General features: G+C 39.7%; 1 protein-coding gene across 1 annotated transcript in view; it reads left to right on the forward strand.

Annotated features, from left to right (window-relative positions):
- Positions 1–11,291, forward strand: part of usp43a (ubiquitin specific peptidase 43a) — a 145,468-nt gene extending 134,177 nt beyond the window's left edge. Inside the window, exons 14-16 of the mRNA XM_030062755.1 lie at positions 5,377–5,535; positions 9,644–9,805; positions 10,076–11,291. Of these exons, the coding sequence (XP_029918615.1) occupies positions 5,377–5,535; positions 9,644–9,805; positions 10,076–11,268 (1,514 nt within the window). The 3' untranslated portion in view covers positions 11,269–11,291. The remainder of the gene's footprint in view (positions 1–5,376; positions 5,536–9,643; positions 9,806–10,075) is intronic.
- The last annotated feature ends 6,854 nt before the right edge of the window (positions 11,292–18,145 follow it).

Genomic DNA, 18,145 nt, shown 5'->3' on the forward strand with positions numbered 1-18,145 from the left:
ATGACTGTGTTCTTGCTCTCCTACATTTTTGCCTTGATCAAAACAGATATTGTTGCATAGCAACAGCCACTGTTTACAACAGTCTGTTTGACAAGGGGTCAAATTGATGTTCTTGCTTGTATTTTATGTTGAGACAGCCTCTCTGCACACCAAGAGTCTCAGTGGCAGGGTTGGAAATCTACAGGATGTCTACAAAGGACATTGTTGCTCGGTACAAAATTGCTTCTGTTAGACAGTTCCCCAGATGAGCTAAGTGGGGTCTGCGCCTGTTGAGAGAAATACTACTTGTAAATGAGGGGTGAATAATGAATTTAAAATGTGTTTTGAAGCTTAATTCATTATTTTTAGCTCTCAGTGAAAGTTGAAACAGTTTTAACTTGAAAGAGATTCTGAAGGTGTCTATTTGGATTATACAATCCAGAACTGAAATTCTTGAGAAATTAAGTGCCGTCTCCTGAGCTGTTACAAAGTAAAGGACCATTAAAACACGGAGTAACCTCCATGGCTGCTCTTGGGGCTAAAGAAAAATGGGAACAAGTTTTCAGACATGCCCAAATCTTTACGTTTTGATAAACTGAATTTATCAAATTCCTTTAAAAAGTTCCCTTTCACATCTTACAAAGTCACGCTCTTTGTGTTAGATCCAACATCCAGACTCTACCTTTAGAGGTCAGATTTTGACTTTGAAGCCCTTGCCATAGTTAGATGGGGCCCCTGGTTGCAGATGTTCTCAGCAATTACTCCTTCAGTTTGCCATGCTATTTAACACCGGTGCACACCAAATAACTACACAGAGATGAAGAGGCAATGCAATTACTCCTTTGTGAATGCGTGTGTGTGTGTGAGAGAGAGAGAGAGAGTGTGTGTGTGTGTGTGTGTGTGTGTGTGTGTGTGTGTGTTATATCCTGCTGTCCTCCAACAGTGACATCAAAATACCTCCCAAACCAGGCAGTTCATTCCCTCTGTGCCCTTGGATTATGAATCCATGCCCACAGATTTGTAAACCTTGTCCCTGGTGTGCAATCCATGTGCACCACGACTTTTTTTTTTTTTTTTTTTTTTTTTTTTTAAGAGAACACGGCCTGTAATTGGAGGTCATGGTTTACAAATCTGTGTGCATGCATTGTTGATTCAGAGGCACAGTTAACTAATCTGTGGGCATGGGTTTGTAATTCGGGGGCACAGATTATGAATATGTGTCATGTCAAGGAAAAAATGTTAAGTGTTTCCTGTTTTATTTTGAAATTTTACTTCCCTCTCGTTTCTGGTCACTTGCCCTTACCCTTGCCCTGCGTTCCAAATCGCATACTTATACTTTTTACTTTTAGTATGTACTGCAGCTGCCCTTACAAAGTATGTAGTTTAGTATGTATTGGGACATACTAATTCTTTTTTTCCCTACTAAATAGTATGGTAGTATGGGTATTGGAACGCAGGGTTGGTCTGATTGTCTTCCCCGCCCTGATTGTTTCCACCTGTTCCCTATTACCTGGTGTGTGTGTGTATAGTCTGCGTTTCCCTTTGTCTTGTGCCAGTTCGTCTTGTCAGGAGAACCACGCCATTCACGTCAGGTCTTCTACAGTTTCTTTGTTGCCTTTTGCCTTGTTGGATTTATTCCTTGTTTGTTACTTTGTCTTGTCATTGCTTTTGTTTTGCTATTCCTCCCTTAAGAGTGATTTTCTGTTGATACTTTGGCATTGATTCGTTGTTGCTACTTTTGTATAATTATTCCTCCTTGTTGTGTTTTTTTTTTTTTTTTTTTGGTTATGTTATCCTCCATGAGAGCGATTTTTGTGTTGATACTTTTTGCCTTATTAAAGACTATTTATTATTCTAATTCTTGTCTGGAGTCGTGCACTTGGGTTCACGTTTATGCTCGGTCTTGTCAGTATGAATATGAAGTTTACAAAAACTGTGTGCACAGATTTCTAAACCGAGAGTACAGATTTGCAAATGGGTCTTTTTAAGGATAAGATTTGATTATTCCAGTCTGTTATTCTCCAGCTGTCTTACCTCAACCCTCAAAAACCTTGAAAATATTCAAGGCTAGAACACACACACACACACACATGGTAGGAATAATGATCATAGCACCCTGTCTCTTTCCACTGGTTCCCAGTAACCACAAAATGTCAGAATCCTTCATCTGACTTTCAAAGCATTAATTAGTCTTGCTCCACAGAAGCTCTCAGGTGTATTCAGTTCCAACAAAGTTACCCTTAACACTCAACTCACAGGATTGTTGTCAGTCAGGCAAAACCTTCACCAAGGCCCCCACCCTTGGAAACCAGCTTCCTGTTTGTGCCAACCAATCACACACCATTGCTGTATTTTAGTTCAGACTCAAAAGCCCTTTATTTAGCATTGTACATGACTGTAATATCTGAATCTGAACTAGTCAGTGTGAAAATTGGCTATACAACCAACAGGCTGCTGAACACACTGGCACTTATTCACCCAACTACAAGTGCTCTTTAGGGGAAAAAAAACGTGATAAATGCGATTAAAATACTATTAATTGCATTAATTAAGTGTCCTGATTGTTGAGCAGTTTTAGAAAAGTTGTTGTAGAAAAAAAGACATTTTCATATAAAGACTAAGGTAAAACAGTTTACAATTACAACCCCTACTCCCCAACCTCGCCCCACCAGCAAGTGTTGAGGGACTGATAAAATGATGTAGATCTGTATATAATGTTGCCCAGCCCTATTGCTTTTATTGCTTTTATTTTCTTGTAACTGTATGTTTACGTTATATTCTGCTTTCCTACTGAACGGTATCACTTTTGCCACGGCAACACCATAATTTCCCCACATGGATCAATAAATTACATCCTATCTCAAATAATGAAAGCAACAGAAAATCCTGGACTGACAGAGCAATTGACAATCTTTGTGCAAGCTGTTACCCAGAATGACATAGTTTTGTTTTTTTAAAGCCAGCTATATTGTTTGTCTTTTCTTGTTTAAATAACCTCTACCAGTAAAATTGGGTTGGAGTTATGTTTTCGCCCCATTGTGTTGTTTGTTTGCAGGATATTTCCATAAAAGTTAGGAACAGATTTGCTCAAAACTTTGTGGATAGGATGGCTATGTGGTTATGTGTATCTAATTCACCTTTTACTCCAATTAGCCAAAAAGGGGTGTGGGCAGTGGGTGTGATTTCACATAAGTAGGCATATAACTTCCAAATGCATTCATGCGACACCATAAAACTTTGTGGGATTGTTTCACACCAAGCATGCTGTGGCAGTGGGCATGATGAACTTTTGATGAATAGCTAACACCTGGAATTGGCTTGTCTTACCCTCTAGTTGTTGTTATTGTGCCCATTATTACTCTAAGGCAGGGGTTGTCAACCGGTGGTCCGCGGCCCTCTGGTGGTCCGTGGCGGTATTGCAGGTGGTCCGTGAAATTGTAAATGGAAAATAGCCTAATAATAATAATTTTTAAAATGATTTATTATTTAGACTTAATTTATTTTCCATTCACAATTCATTTCTGTGAATAACTTACCCATCCAAATTATGTCAAATGAAGTTGATCGAGATTCTCCCAAGCCTCATGTCACCACTGACGTCCCATCTTGGCCGCACGGGACCACGGACCAGGGGTCCGTTTCACAAAGCAGGTTTAGTGAAAACTCTAAGTCTGTTAACCCTGAAATGAGGGAAAGTCTGAGTTTTCCGTTTCTCAAAAGGAGGTAACTCAAACGAACATGGCATGTCCTTTCGACAACGATGCCGTGGATGAAGGTGCGGTGTTACGCGCAGAGAATTAAATATTTGTCGGGAGATGGTTATAAGACCGCGCATAGATGTTTGAACAATGTTTTTATATTTCATCTTAAGCTGCTGCCAAGTGCTCTGGATTGCACCTAAATGAAATAAATTAATAGGCTACCATTCAAGCAGTTTTCCCCTGTAATATTATTGTGATTGCAACGGACTACATTTAAACTTACACATTGACCCGAGCAGCAGTGTTCTCCCACGCCGTCTCCCTCTCCTTTGCCGCTGCAGCGGTGTTGCACTTTAAAAAAAATGAATGCGGTGAAAAACGCAGCCCGACGCTTCCCCGTTGCCATGGTGACTCGTCAAATCGGGGCTGTCTTTTTATATCTGTGGTGCACGCGCTTAACTCCAGGTGAAACTACTCCGAGTTGATCAAACTAACTCAAATCAGCTGTTCTGGAACCGAAAAATATCTCAGAGTAGATCAACTCAGAGTTTGGGTTAAGACTCGGAGTTTGTTGAACCTGCTTCGTGAAACGGACCCCAGAAGCAAAAAAAAAAAAAAAAAAAAAACGGAAAAAATGGACTGTCTCTTTGCATGACTTTGAGCCGAGCCCTGCCTAACGTAAAGTTTTTCCTATTGTTGTTCATTATTAATTGACTGTTTTTCTTTTTATAACAAGATGCAAATAAATAGACACTGATGCAAATAAATAGCCTTCTTTACATATATAGGCCTATATAAGCTACTCTTTTATTTTAAGCATGGTGCAAAATAAAACAAACGTCCCCCAAAGCAGTGGTCCCGAGTTGCTTCTTGGTTATAATGGTGGTCAAAATGGGACAAAACCAGTTGAAAACCCCTGCTCTAAGGAAACAAAACTTTCTTATGAACCTGTTTTGTTCAAAGCACTCAATTATAACAATGCTCTCCAGTGAAAACCATGCATTTCCAAAGGAAAAACAAGTCTTGTTGTTTTCTTAACAACTGTTCAGTTTATCTAATTAGTTTTAAAAACTTTCATAAACCCAACGGTTGTGGAACTTTCTGAACCCAGAGAGGAAGATAATCCTCAAATTACAGCATGAAAGTCAGCAAAATTGGACATGCATGGTTTTCTCTGAACAGATAAATAGATGTGACTTGATTTGATATTTGAATATGAATATGATCAGGTTTTAATCCTGTTGTTTTTGATCATATTTACCTGGCTTATGGCTGCTGCAGGAGACAGCAAGGCGCTGCCACTGCTTGTCTGGACAGGCTCCCTTCATTTGGCGGTATTCCTTCAGATTCTGAGCATTCTGATTGGTTGTCATGTTTGAATTCTCATCCCTCTGCTTGTTATGCTATCAGCTATGATTGTGACTGTGATTCTTTAGTTTCAAACTGGTGATATCCAGTGCCCCGCCACATTAACTGTGTAAGAGCCTTACCAGATTCTAAAGAGAGTCTCTAGTCTATTATTAACCAGGGTATTGATAAATATAGTAATCAGCTACTATAATTATTAATGATTTCTCAGTGTCATATACATGTGTTTTTGTGTGAAAATGCATTGTACAAACCGCTTTACTTCATTTGACTACTCTTTCATCACACACAGGTATGTATTATTCTTCTGTGTCGCTCTCTCATCCAGCTTACTGTAGGAACTCGGTGGACGGCCTGTGGTATAGCTATGATGACAGCAGTGTAGACCTGGTGCCAGAGGAGGAAGTATGTACCAGAGGGGCCTATATCCTTTTCTACCAGAGACGCAACACCATCCCCCCCTGGTCTGCCAGTAGCTCCCTCAGAGGTATGCATACCTGCCCTGAACTGAATTAGGTCTATACAGCTTAATGGGTCAATGACTTTTTAGTTTCCCCACATGTGCTTGTTTTTATTCAAAATTATGACCACCCATTCAACCTAACTTCTAATCACATGTTATTTAGACAAATTCAAAGAAATTCTAGACACAACAAAGGCCATGATTAATCTGCGTAATTAGGATTTGACAGCTGTTAGGATTAAACCACAGCGGTATCTGCTTTTCAAAAGGCACATTTAAACAGTTTCTTTTTATGAATGTGTGCCCCACTGAGCCCTCGCTGAGTGAGTTGCTATGTTACCGGTACCCATTGTGGCTTTAAACAAGCTCAAAATCACACCGTGCTGGTACAAAGGTTTGGGACTGAATTAGTTGTTGCAAAAGTTACCGACAGACGAGAGCCCTCAGAAGAGTACAGATCAGGCATATCTTCATTTTTTTGAACTATAGGAATACCCTATGTGCTGACCACAACCCAGAAGGGTTTCAGCAGTTAACTAACACTTTTCAAATTGTGGAATAAATTACTGTGTTTAGTACGTTTTTTACAGTGTTGTGTTTCTTGTGTTTGGCTCGCTTGTCTGCAGTAGTGAACTCAAAAAACTCAATGTACATTCTGGATTTTTTTTATCTACAATTGGAGCAAACACAGCCACAATAGGCCAAGAAATAAAAAAAGCACAAGCTAGACAGTAAATTAGGTAAGACATGATGTAGTGCCCCAGTAGTATGAGCAGCTGCGTGGTAGAGCGAGGTAGACAGTGAATTGCAGTGAGGGAGCGTTGTATACAGAGAAAGATGTTTTTTTTTTTTTTTTTCTCATCACCACAGTTACAAATTGAATGCTTATTCTGTGAGCTGGCGAGCTCTAGCTCCCATCCAGCAGCAGTGGGAAGGTCACAGTGTACAAAGCAAGCCAATATTCAACAGCACAATACAAGTTTGTAGCATTTCTCAGCCATTTGCCCAGTCTGCATGTTTAAAAAAAGAGCTTCAATCAACAGCAGGTAGCACACATTAAAACTGTTTATCAATAATTAATGCAGTATACTTTTGCTCATCAAAGGCACTGAGATTCTTTCAAAAGATTCTGGAGAATGAGTGGTGGAAATGATTGCACCCACATGCCCAACACAGCTGCCCTGCAGAGCCTGAGACGGCCCGTGAATAGAAAACATTTTCACAGCCTCAACGTGGCAACACAATATTGCATCAGTGAAGAATGCCTCATCAATAAGGCACATAAGGCTTATTTACACATACCTGCAGTTTTTCCCCAGCAGTCCTCTCTGCCCCTGGCAGCTGCAATACTACTTTCGTCATTCTCATTGTTACATTATAATTTTTTTAATTTTTAATTTTTTAATTTTTTCAATGTATTTTTTTTTATTTTTTTTGTAGTGCTCTCATTTATCATATTTGGTAGTTATGATGATTATTCTTGAGAGAATGTTAGTACTATATTTCTTTCCTCTAAACCACACTTTAAACATGTTGAACTTGACAGTGTTAATCTAGTCTCATAAGTGTACTTTAATGCTTTTATCATTCTTTGATCATATTATTATATCATTTTTATTCCGTTTTAATAGTTTATTTATATTTATATTATATGGTTCTGTGGTATTATTCTGTCCTATTGTTATAATCTTTCTCATTTTCCTTATGAGTCCTGTTACACTCTGTTGCTGCAACAATCTCATTTTCTTAATACTTTATAATACTTACTTAATATAATACTTCTATAATACTTTAGATATTGAGAAAAATGTGGGATGCATAGCTCTCTACGTCAGTGCCACATCTTAAAGAACAGAAATGAAAACAATACTAAAAGTCATAATTATTCCTTGTAAACAAATAGATTTAAAGAAAAAAAAAACATCTGATGTTGCCTTCAGAGGTCAAAAAACTCAGTGATGAATACCATGCCACCATTGCTCGATAATTCACTGTTCTCTATGTTAAACTAGTTCTGCACAGACGCAACAGCAAATGACCCTGCTGAGTAGAATAATGATATCTGTCTGGAAAAAAAATGGTAGCTTTAAAAAGACCGTTAATTTATTTTATATATCTATTTTAAAGGTCTGGCCACTGTATCTGTATAAACGTTTTTAAAGCTATATTTCTCACAATATATTGTTGACATTCTCTCTATCCGAGCAATGACCGGGCAAATCAAAAAGAAAATTTCAACATCACCTGTACAGTGATGCTGTCGCCGTAGGCAACAACAGAGAACATTTTGGTCAGAGCCAAAAGGGTCTGAGTCGGATCAGACAACATTTTCTAGCCCTTGATCTTCAAAAACGCACTTTTCATAACTTTTTTTTTTTTTTAATGTGAATACAGTTACCCGAAAGGACTGTATTAAAATGAATGTGTCGGGACATCCTGGTGTCTCAATGCACATCATGTAACATCAGCGTCCTACTAGTTTACGATCATTGTCATGTCACCCGCTCCCTTGCTTCAAATAATTCAATCTTCTATATTTATCAAGTAAAAGCAAAATTATATTTAAAAAGAAATCATAGCATTGAAACACCGCTGTACTTTGGCAATCAATATTCAAAGCAACATTCAAAATAGTCAGAACTCAAAAATAATTCCAGAAAAGAGGATTTCTTATACTGACAGTGACTTACAAAAACTGATCCATGCTTCATTTCTTTCAATTACTGAACACCGTAACACATTATTGTCTGCCGGTGCCAAATCTACATTAAAAATCTATCTAAATAATCAACTTATGTAAAAGGTAGCGGACATTCTGCTGTACACTTAGCTTATATTTTGAAGGATTGAGGGAGGCTATTTGTTGTTGTTACAGTTTATGTTAGATTAGGCAGTAGTGCCACCTTTTGTTAGTATCTAAGCAGTTAGCTAGTTTATTTGCAAATGCATATTAAAGAGCACCCTGTTCAGTTAGTGTTGTGCCATATTAAGTAATGTTAGATCGTGGCTGAATGGGTCACAGTGTCCTTACTGGAGCAACAGACTCAGAAACTCTCTTGGACTCTGGGTCAAGGCGTTGTGTTTGTCTATTGTGCAAGTCCAGACAACATCCAAACATTACTAACTTACTGCTCACTGGCCAGACACTTGCAGACAGCTTAAGTGTAAACTAGTCAGTGGGATGAAGCAAAAACAGAAAAAAAATAAACTTGTCAGAAATTTCAAGATGACAGTTGACAGCCTCCTCCAAATCAAAAAGAGAAGTGAGTTTTTCACCAACACTGATTACTGACCAGTCTGACGTCATGTCCTGCTGCAGATGGAAATCATGCACTGGCAAAATATCCAATAAAAAAAACAGAAAACACAAACGCTTTATCTCAAATTGCATATACACATCAGGGATGGGACACCTGATCAGTCAAACTCCGGAAGGTTTAAGCTACTTCTTCAGTGCAGTTTGTTAATGCAGGTGAGAATGAGAGAGTGGCAGGAAGTGTCAGTGAGCTAAAAATAGTTAGAGATATAATTATGGGTTTTTTTTTAACTCACTGTAATCATTAGCTTACAAAACACACAGTTTTGTTGCATGAGCTAGGAAGAGAAATTTCATGGACAGTTTATGCTGTTTTCCAGTGGATTTGAAGAGTAGTGTTTAATATTCTGTATGATTCTGTTTACACATGGTGTGTAAACAGTGGACAGCATTAACTAAAAGTATACTTGACTGCAAAGACGCATTGTGATCTGTCAAACCGCTTGCTGAGGTGGTCTGGGATGAATTTGACCACATATATTTGTTGTGTAAATGTGAATGCATCCTGATGCGTCCCTGACAAGAATGTAGTGAATGATGTGATGTACAATAATGGAGTCTGAAGAGAAATGGTCAGATAAGACACTTTCAGGACGCATGATGAAGACAGATTGGAACAATGTTTCTCCGCCCTCCACTTGTGTTTGGGTCACCCAAAACACATGTTAAAACCAAGTGTAAACAGGGTCTGTGTGTCTTCGGTGGTATTGTAAAAATTTCACTTTGATTGTGAACTGTTTCTTTAAGCTTCATACTGTATTCTTCCTCTCGTTCTGTCCGTACCTCCTTCCCTCTCTTTCTCTATCTGTTTCACAGGCTCCACAAGTTCATCTATGTCAGACCACTGGCTTATCCGACTGACAGGGGACAGTAAGAGAGGCAGTCTGGTGTCTCGTTCCTCCACCACCTGCCCCTCCTCCATACCTGACTCCCCAGAATCTCCTGTCTTTCATGACGACTCTGCCAAAGAGGAGAAAGGTGAGGAGTAACTCCCTTGAATGGGCTTAATCAGTTTTGAAGCTTGTTGAATTGGAGGATTATTTCTGTGTCAAAGTGTTCTTTTAATGTTTGAAATGTGATATTATACTGAAACTATAATGAGTAGTCATGCTGATGTAATGTAATTAAGCAGGAAATTTGTTCTTTCTCAATTTGTCCTTTCCTGCGGCTTGAAAACCTATGAATACCTCAATCATCTGACATTTAGATGGCAAAGGTATGATGTATTTTCTTCTGTATAATTGCCAGGGGGGTTTGAAAACAGGCCATTTGTCAGAGGTCTCCAGGGACGCAGCATGAGCATGCGCACTCCTACCAAGACCAAGGACAATCTAAGCAAAGTGCTTCCACTCCGCTGGTCTTTCGGTTCCAAAGACAGACGGAAACTTGATCAGGCACCCCCACTGGTTCCAGCTCCTGCCCCTGTGGAGCTAGTGGAGTACTTGGAATCTGGCCGCCGGCCTCGCTGCACCAAGGACCCAATTGAGAGACTGATGACCGGACCAGCAAGCAGTAAGGAAGCTGCTGAGGGCCCGGCTGCAGCCCAGGTTCGATCTCCCAGCAGTGGGAGTCTGAGTTGCATAGGACGGACAGAAGAAGAGCTGGTACCCGACTCTCCACAGGTCCCAGAGGGTCAGAGGAGGCCATCAGATATGACAGCCAGCCTAAGACGCACCAAGGGGAACAAGGCAATAGATGAGGGCACTACCACCATTACCAGTAGCTCCAGCAGTAACACACTAACTAGGAGGAAGGATGCCAGGAAACAGAGCTCCTCCAAAGCTTCCCAAGATGCTGTGATGAGAAGGAGTTCCAGCACTGGAGTTCAGCCCAGCGCTAGTACTCCCAGCCTCCATGATGGGACTCTTAAAAGAGGGAAGGGGGTTAGGGGGGACAGGGCTGATAGAGTTGATGCACCAGGCGAACATCAAGTTTCACATGCCGGAGATTCTCAGCCCAGGAAAGCAGAGGCACCCAAGGCCCATGAGGGGCTGCTCTCTTTCTTCAAAGGCAACTTCCTGAAGAAGGATAAGGACTCAAGAAGGTCCAAGGAAGGTGACTCAAAGAGGGGAGGAGGTGAGGAAGTAGGCAGAAGGAACTCCTCAAGGCTGTCTCTGTCCAACGGAGCAGCAGGAGGGGGCACAGGAGTAGATGGCGGCAAGTCTAATGGCTCACAGCGTCTAGGTGATGAGCTGGCCAATGGGAAGGTGGGACGCACCACATCTGATATCAAACGCTCCCAGAGCTCCTCCAACATCCCCACTAAAGCGGAGCAGAGCATGCGAAGGACAGCATCCTTGCATCGCAACGGGATGTCTGCAGCCCCACCACCATCACGCAGCCTGACAGCAGACAAACTGTCTTACGGTACCTTGCAGAGAACTCGCTACAGCACAACCTCGCTGGGACGCAAAAGGACAGTCCCTGAATCCAGCTTCTGACACGCACACACACATGCATACACATGCACGCACAGATCACAGATCCTCTTACACCAAACAAACTGAACCTGTTAAGGTGTGGGGTCAGAACAGTAGAGCTTAATTCAAAGTGGTATGCCTTCTTGTTCCTAGGAAATTAACAGTTTCAAGAGTTGCACGCCGGACTTGAGTGATAGTCTGTAGAACAAATGAAGGATCTATTAATGCTGGGATGAAATGAGCAGAAAGAAATGATGTGACTTGTCTGTCAGATGTCAGTAAGATACCATTTCTATTCTGTTTTTTTAATGACTTTAAATAAGTGCCTGAGCAACAAATATGCAGTTTAGACCAATGAGTTTGTGTATGTCTGTTAAGCACTGGAAGCACATGTCTCTTACCAACTCACTAATAAACACACATTCAGTTACACAACCAATGAACACACGTTATTCACACTTGTGTCTTATTATCATACTATGTCAGTGTCAGAATTCATCACTTCATTTTGAATAATTATGGTTGTTTGCTTACAATCAAGACATACTGATTGTGTCCCTTTATGAGAATGTAATCTGTCTACTTAATTTTTGGTGGTGCCTGGAGGCTACTGTTATCTGTTAACATCAGTTATTCATCTTGAATCCTTTAGTTTGGAAATGTTGATTGAAAGTCTGTTATGTGTGGGGATTTTATGTGAAAATTTGATTTGTAGCCTCGTGTAACCCAGAGAGTTTTTTTTTTTTTTTTGTCCCATGTTTAAGCTGCAATGGAAAGATTAGGGCCTTTATTCTTAGTGCCTCTGAGCAGGAACGCTGGCCTGTGTTATCACTGACCTAGGTTTCTTTCATTTAATTATGAATTGGACCAGCGTGGTGGTATCGTGACAAGTGAGACGTATGGGTTTCAAATGGGTGTCCAGGGTTCAAACCCCCATGTTCACAAGCATCTGCCCTCCTGAAAAGTCTCTGAGCAAGGCACAGAACCCCTTCCAGTTCCAGAGTGCTGCTCTGTGGCTAACCCTGACCTTTGACCTCCATCTGGAGGAAGAAAATGAAAAACGTATTTACTTACTGTGATCAATAAAGTGTAATATTAAAGGGGAAATACACCTTTACATTGTCTAACATCTCGTATATGACCATATTTTCATGTTCAGTGTGGTCAGTGAGCTATTTTGAGATCAACTACTGTAATTTACCTTTTCGGTGTACCCTCTGTGTATTTGAGTTTGTGATTTCCTACTTTGCTCAAATGGCTTTCAACAAGTCAGAGGGGAAAAAAAAGATCTTGTTGTATTCAGATTTGGGCAATACATGTAGAGGAAGAGAGCAGTAGTGATAGCATAGTAAGAGCAAGAGAGCAAGAATTTGTCAAGAAAAAATTAGTTAGTGTTGTGCCTCTTCAAAATATATGTGGCTGCACTGTATTATGATCTTCTGAGCCTACTGTCTGTGAGGAATTTGGTATTTCTACAATGCACACTGCACCGCAGAGTGGTCTAAGGTGGACCTTTCCTTTCACTATTTCTAATTGGAAAGTTAAATTGCAAACCTATATGGCATGATAATCACAAATCAACACATAGGTCTTTTGAGTGCCAAAAATGTGATTTCTGTCACTCCGTATATCCAGTGTAAACCATTTTGAAAGTTTTAATGCATACCTTGTACCAACTCATAGGATTATGAGCTATGATAATAGTGTTTATGTCCTGTGAGACTGATCTATATTCTGTATATCTATATTCAAATTGTTATGCACATTCACACCCAGTAGATGCCCAGTACAGCTACACCTGAGCACTGAGCAACTTCACTGGAGCCACTGGGGGTAAAGTGCCTTGCTGAAGGACACTGTTGATAGATGGCAGAGGAAAGTGGTTTCTACAGCCAGTACAGGGATTTGAATTGTACTTTCCAGTCACAACATTGCTTCAAATTCTGTCTGTGCAGAGCAGTTTTATAATAGTATTAAGAGTCAGTTGAGGTCACTACGTTTTGTCAGACAGCTGCCAAACAACCTGCGGTGTTTTAGCATGTTGTGCGTAGTGGCCAACGTGCACTCATTGTTTGCATAATGCCTACTCAGACTTTTATGAAGGTTCTCAGTCATCCAGTCCATGGCTATCAAAGGAGAAGTGAATCGTGGGCAACTGGATTGGACTGTAGATTCTTGAAGATGTTGAGGCTTCTTCAATTCTGGTCAGAACTGAAGAAGCCTCTTGAATGAGAAGGGAAGCATCTTCAAGGATCTACAAACACATCCAGCTGCCCTAGTTTCAGCTCCCCTTGATTAACTTACACAGATTGTCACTGCAAAAAGAAAAAACAGAGCTACCAATGTGGAGCCCTATGTAGATATCTGCACAGTACAATTATAAATGGAGCTTAACACATAATGGGATGGTCTTAAGGTGTATTAATACTACTTCTACTACCTGTCAGAAGATTTTGACATTGCATGTCATGGTTATACAAAAACGTTTTTCAAACACTTTATGCAAATAGGTTCAGAGTGAGATCATTTGTAATTTATGTAATTTAAGGGTTTGATGTGGGGAAACTACTTTGACCCTTCAAAACTCCACATAATGTGGTGTGTGAACTCTGGAACTTGTATGGAATATACAGTAATTGAAATCTCAAGTGGGATTTGACATATATAGTCATGATGTTCGAGAAATCTTTCGATAGGTACAGTACTATTTAAATGAACCCTTGTCTTGTTCGGTTCCTTCTCATCGGAGCTCCACATTGGTGTGATAACTCAGAGTCAAGGTTGGAATAAACTCTCCAGTGCTCTTCATATTTAATAGGCAGAAAATGGCACTAATTGTCACTAATTTGACTTTGTAGTGTTGTGACACATTTTAATTTAATTTGAGTGTTAATTGCTGTATTTTGTTGCAAGGTTGTCACAATACCTCAGTTTAACTCCACAAAACTATACCAGACAAAGCAGCATCACAACACTCAAAAAACTCAAAAACTCAAAAAACAAAAAACACTCAGAAAATCAGGTTATGGAGCGATACAACATAATACTATATTTTCAAAGCCACAATACATAAAAATCTAATATATCACAAGTACTGTGAGGGTTTGGTATTACACTAGTTACATAGCATTTGATGTATGATGCAGCCCTACTTTATAGTGTTACGACACATTTTGGATGTTGAAGAGATACCTTGGCATTTTGAGTTTTAGTCTCACTATTTTTGCCAGAAAATATTGTCTCCCTTAATTTCCCTTAATTGGCATGTTAGTATTTTTAACATTCAAACTTATGAAAAATAAGTTACAATTCAAATGATAAGAGGGCACCTTTGAAAACACATTGCCTTTAGCTTTTTTATAGAGCAATCTAATGTTTCTGTCTTCATCCTGACACAGGCCATTAAGCTCATGTTAACATGCAGTTAGTCATCACTTTGACTCGCTGGTAGGGTTTAGAGTCTTATTTTTTAAGCCTTTATTGGAGACAGCTTCAGTGACAGTGGAAAATCAGATGCTGAGCGTATTTCCTTTTTTACGTTGCTATAAAAATATTCCGGTGTCCGTCACAAATAAGTAAACACAGATCATTTGTGCCAGTGTAAATTCAGCAGCCGAAACAATTCATCTTGATCGAACAATGCATGTAGATCAACTGATACACAATCCATAAAAGACGTCGTATTTTTTTAATGAGTGATTTTTACTAACACTTCCAACTGCTGTCTGTGACCTGTGTTTTTGAGCCAGATTCAAGTGTTTAAGCAATAATGGTTGAATGTCTTGTCACTAAGTGTCGGTGTTTTGCACATGTTTTGACTCTCAAGTGCTGTTAATAAAAGTTAATGTAACGTGCAGGATGTATGCAAAACCGGAGGATGAAGGAAGGAATCAAGCGCAGCATATCACTGGTTCACCAAACAGAAAGCCTGGCATCACACCACAAAGTCCCATGTTTTATTTAGGTAGGTGATGCCTGTGGTTTGAAAGCAGTCCTGTAATTGCTGACCCAGAACGGATTGTGGGCCAACTCTAAATAAAAGCAGGTAGAACTACTGCCATAATGAACTCCGTATCGAGCTGGACATTTATGCCCTAAAAGCCAATCTCCTATCAGCTCTAACAGTGACAAAATTATAAGTTTGGGTAGTTTTTGCCTAGATATTGGCCCATCATCCTCTCTGCATGATGAGCCAATTTTTTGATCTGTCGCGTCATTAGCCGCTTCACATCCATTGGGGGGGCTGACTCTGTGGGCTCACGGATTGCTTCTCTGAAAATGTGAGTGACCTTTGTGTTATAATGGTGCTGACAACTCATTTTGTTTTTCATAGGCACATTTTACACCTGTTTCAATTCATTGTGCAGAGAGATTTGGCCCTCATTTAGTATCCCAGATTACAGGGCAACCTCTTCACTCACAATCAGATGTAACAACTGACTTATGTTTATTGGCATTCTGCTTTTTTCTCTTCCCGAGGACAAAGCCGTTGATGGCGAATCAGTTGTGGAAGCCTATGCTGTGTTATGGTGGGGAATAGTGGAGTTTGGATGAAGATAGGGACACAAAGTCTGTATTGCTCATTCTAAATATAACGTTGTTTTTGTCAGTTTTTATTTCCATGGCTCAATCAAGATGTGGCCACATAAACATGTTTACTGTACCAAACTGAGCACTTGTATTTAAAAATTAATTTTGTGAAATATGGGTTGATGATTTTTTATATGCAACTTTTTTTACATTTTATAATTGTTGTATATATATATATATATGCAGATAGACACAGACATATCTGTGTGTGTGTGTGTGTGTGTGTGTGTGTGTGTGTGTGTGTGTGCGTGTGTCTGCAGGTGTGTGCGAGTGTGTGAGATTGAGAGAAGGGAGATGTGAATGAGTAACCTCATTGACACTGACATTATAGTACAATTATGGATCGAACTGATTTGGGTAGAAAATGTCAAGGTATCCACTTGAACCCGAGTACAATATGGGCTCTGCTTTGTATGGGGGTGTTAACAAGTCTGTTACCATTTTAAAACAACAGCAAGAGTTTTTGCCTGACTTGTCTGCTGTACATGATGGTATGCTTTTATTTTTCAATACAATAAAAAGTGAAAATGTCAGTGAGTCTTCTGCTTAAGTGATGAATTTTCCTCGCTTATAGTGTGAAAATGTCAAAGGGAAAGTCAAAAAAGCGCTGCAGTATGAAAAAGTTGTGTTGCTTTAAGCTCCTAAAACCCTGCATCATCTGTCATACTTCTGTTATAAATAATTATGGGTGAAGGAGACTATTTTTGAGCCAGACACTCAGTGTTAGAACAAAATTCAGCAGCTGACACCGAACAAGCTCGCTGGTTTATCACCCGCCAATTCAACAGTTTTCCACCACTTTTTGCACTAGTGAGCAAATTGGGTCCCTATACAACAACAAAATGCACTTATGTGGTTTTCAAGCATTACACAAAGTACGCAAAATAGCAAAAAGCCTCAAAATGATTTCCGTCCAATTGTAGAAAGATGAGACGGCAGTGTTCAAACAACTGTCTTTTAATTGATGGAGAAAAAAAAACAACAACCACTTATGTGTCATTCACCATGAATGGCTCCACAATAATTATGGCCATGTATGAAACTCCAGAATAGGATGTTATTCTGTGAAATATTGTTATGAAGCATGCATTCTTCATTGGGAAATAATAGCAGAATATTGAATAAGCCAAGAGTGAAATGTCATTTTCAAGGACCAGTCAAAAAGCCACCTTGTTCTTGCACGGTATCACTGAATATGCTGCTGTATCCATGGGAGACCCTCTTTCTTCCTCCAATCCTGTTGCTAGGCCAAAAATTAGCAAGTTAAATTCTACAATGACTTCTAACCTAACATCATCACACGTGTGTCTTACAATGCTCTGTAACCGTGTGTATGCTGTACTCACTCATGTAGACTACTGGGTTTTGGCTATGTAGCTTGAAAGAGCAAGTGTGGGTCAAGACAACAACTGAAAGACATGTTCTATGCCAGAGAATGTCTTATATATTGATTTTGATCTGCAATTTTTCCATTATATTCAGTAATGGCAGCCCACTATAGCAAAAATATTACTGCAGCTGCTATTGGCAATAAATAAATGGATACATCAGTCACCTGCTACATGGCATCCACTCAATGCCACATCAATCCTCCAAGCCTTCCACCCGAGTCAACACCTGACCCCCCCAACTAATAAACTGTCTTGCCTCAGGAATCAATCATGTATAGTGCTGAGTTGATGGGTTGCAGATGGGACCAAAGCAGGGTTTGAACCTTACAGTTACAATAAAATTTTTGTCAGTCACATATTCATGGAATGGTTTATTTTTTTTATGCATAGCTGGTGCTGAATTGCCTTTATGTGCCTGTTAAGTGACTGTTCAGTCGCTTACGCCTCTTTCATGAAATTAAAAGCTCAACTCTGCAGGCACCTCACTCTCTAAAACCATACTCTTATAGTCTGATCCATATTTTTTTCTTCTTCAGAGATGTTAGACTGACAGGCAAAGAGGGAAATTTGCTCTGACATGATGAGATACTGAAGTGCGGTCTCTTTTGTCACTCAAAAGCTGGAAGTTTGCAACCTACATGTATTTCAAGTGCAAAACTGCACTTTGATGTACTAGAAATAAAAGAAATGGAGGTGTCCGCCTTTGTTCATTATTCAATACAGTGTAGAAGTCTGGAAGTGAACTCTACTACACAGTCAACTCAATCAGCAGCATCATAGTCTTTTTAAGGCTGAATACTGTGTATTGTGTGAGTACAAAGCATACAATAGTGCAGATGTGCAAAGATTCAGCCCACACGGAGACAAATTCTAATAAGACAGGCAACAAGTTTCATTTCAACATGTGTAAATGCACT

This window comes from Myripristis murdjan, chromosome 1, assembly GCF_902150065.1.
Source record: "Myripristis murdjan chromosome 1, fMyrMur1.1, whole genome shotgun sequence".
Lineage (NCBI taxonomy): Eukaryota > Metazoa > Chordata > Actinopteri > Holocentriformes > Holocentridae > Myripristis > Myripristis murdjan.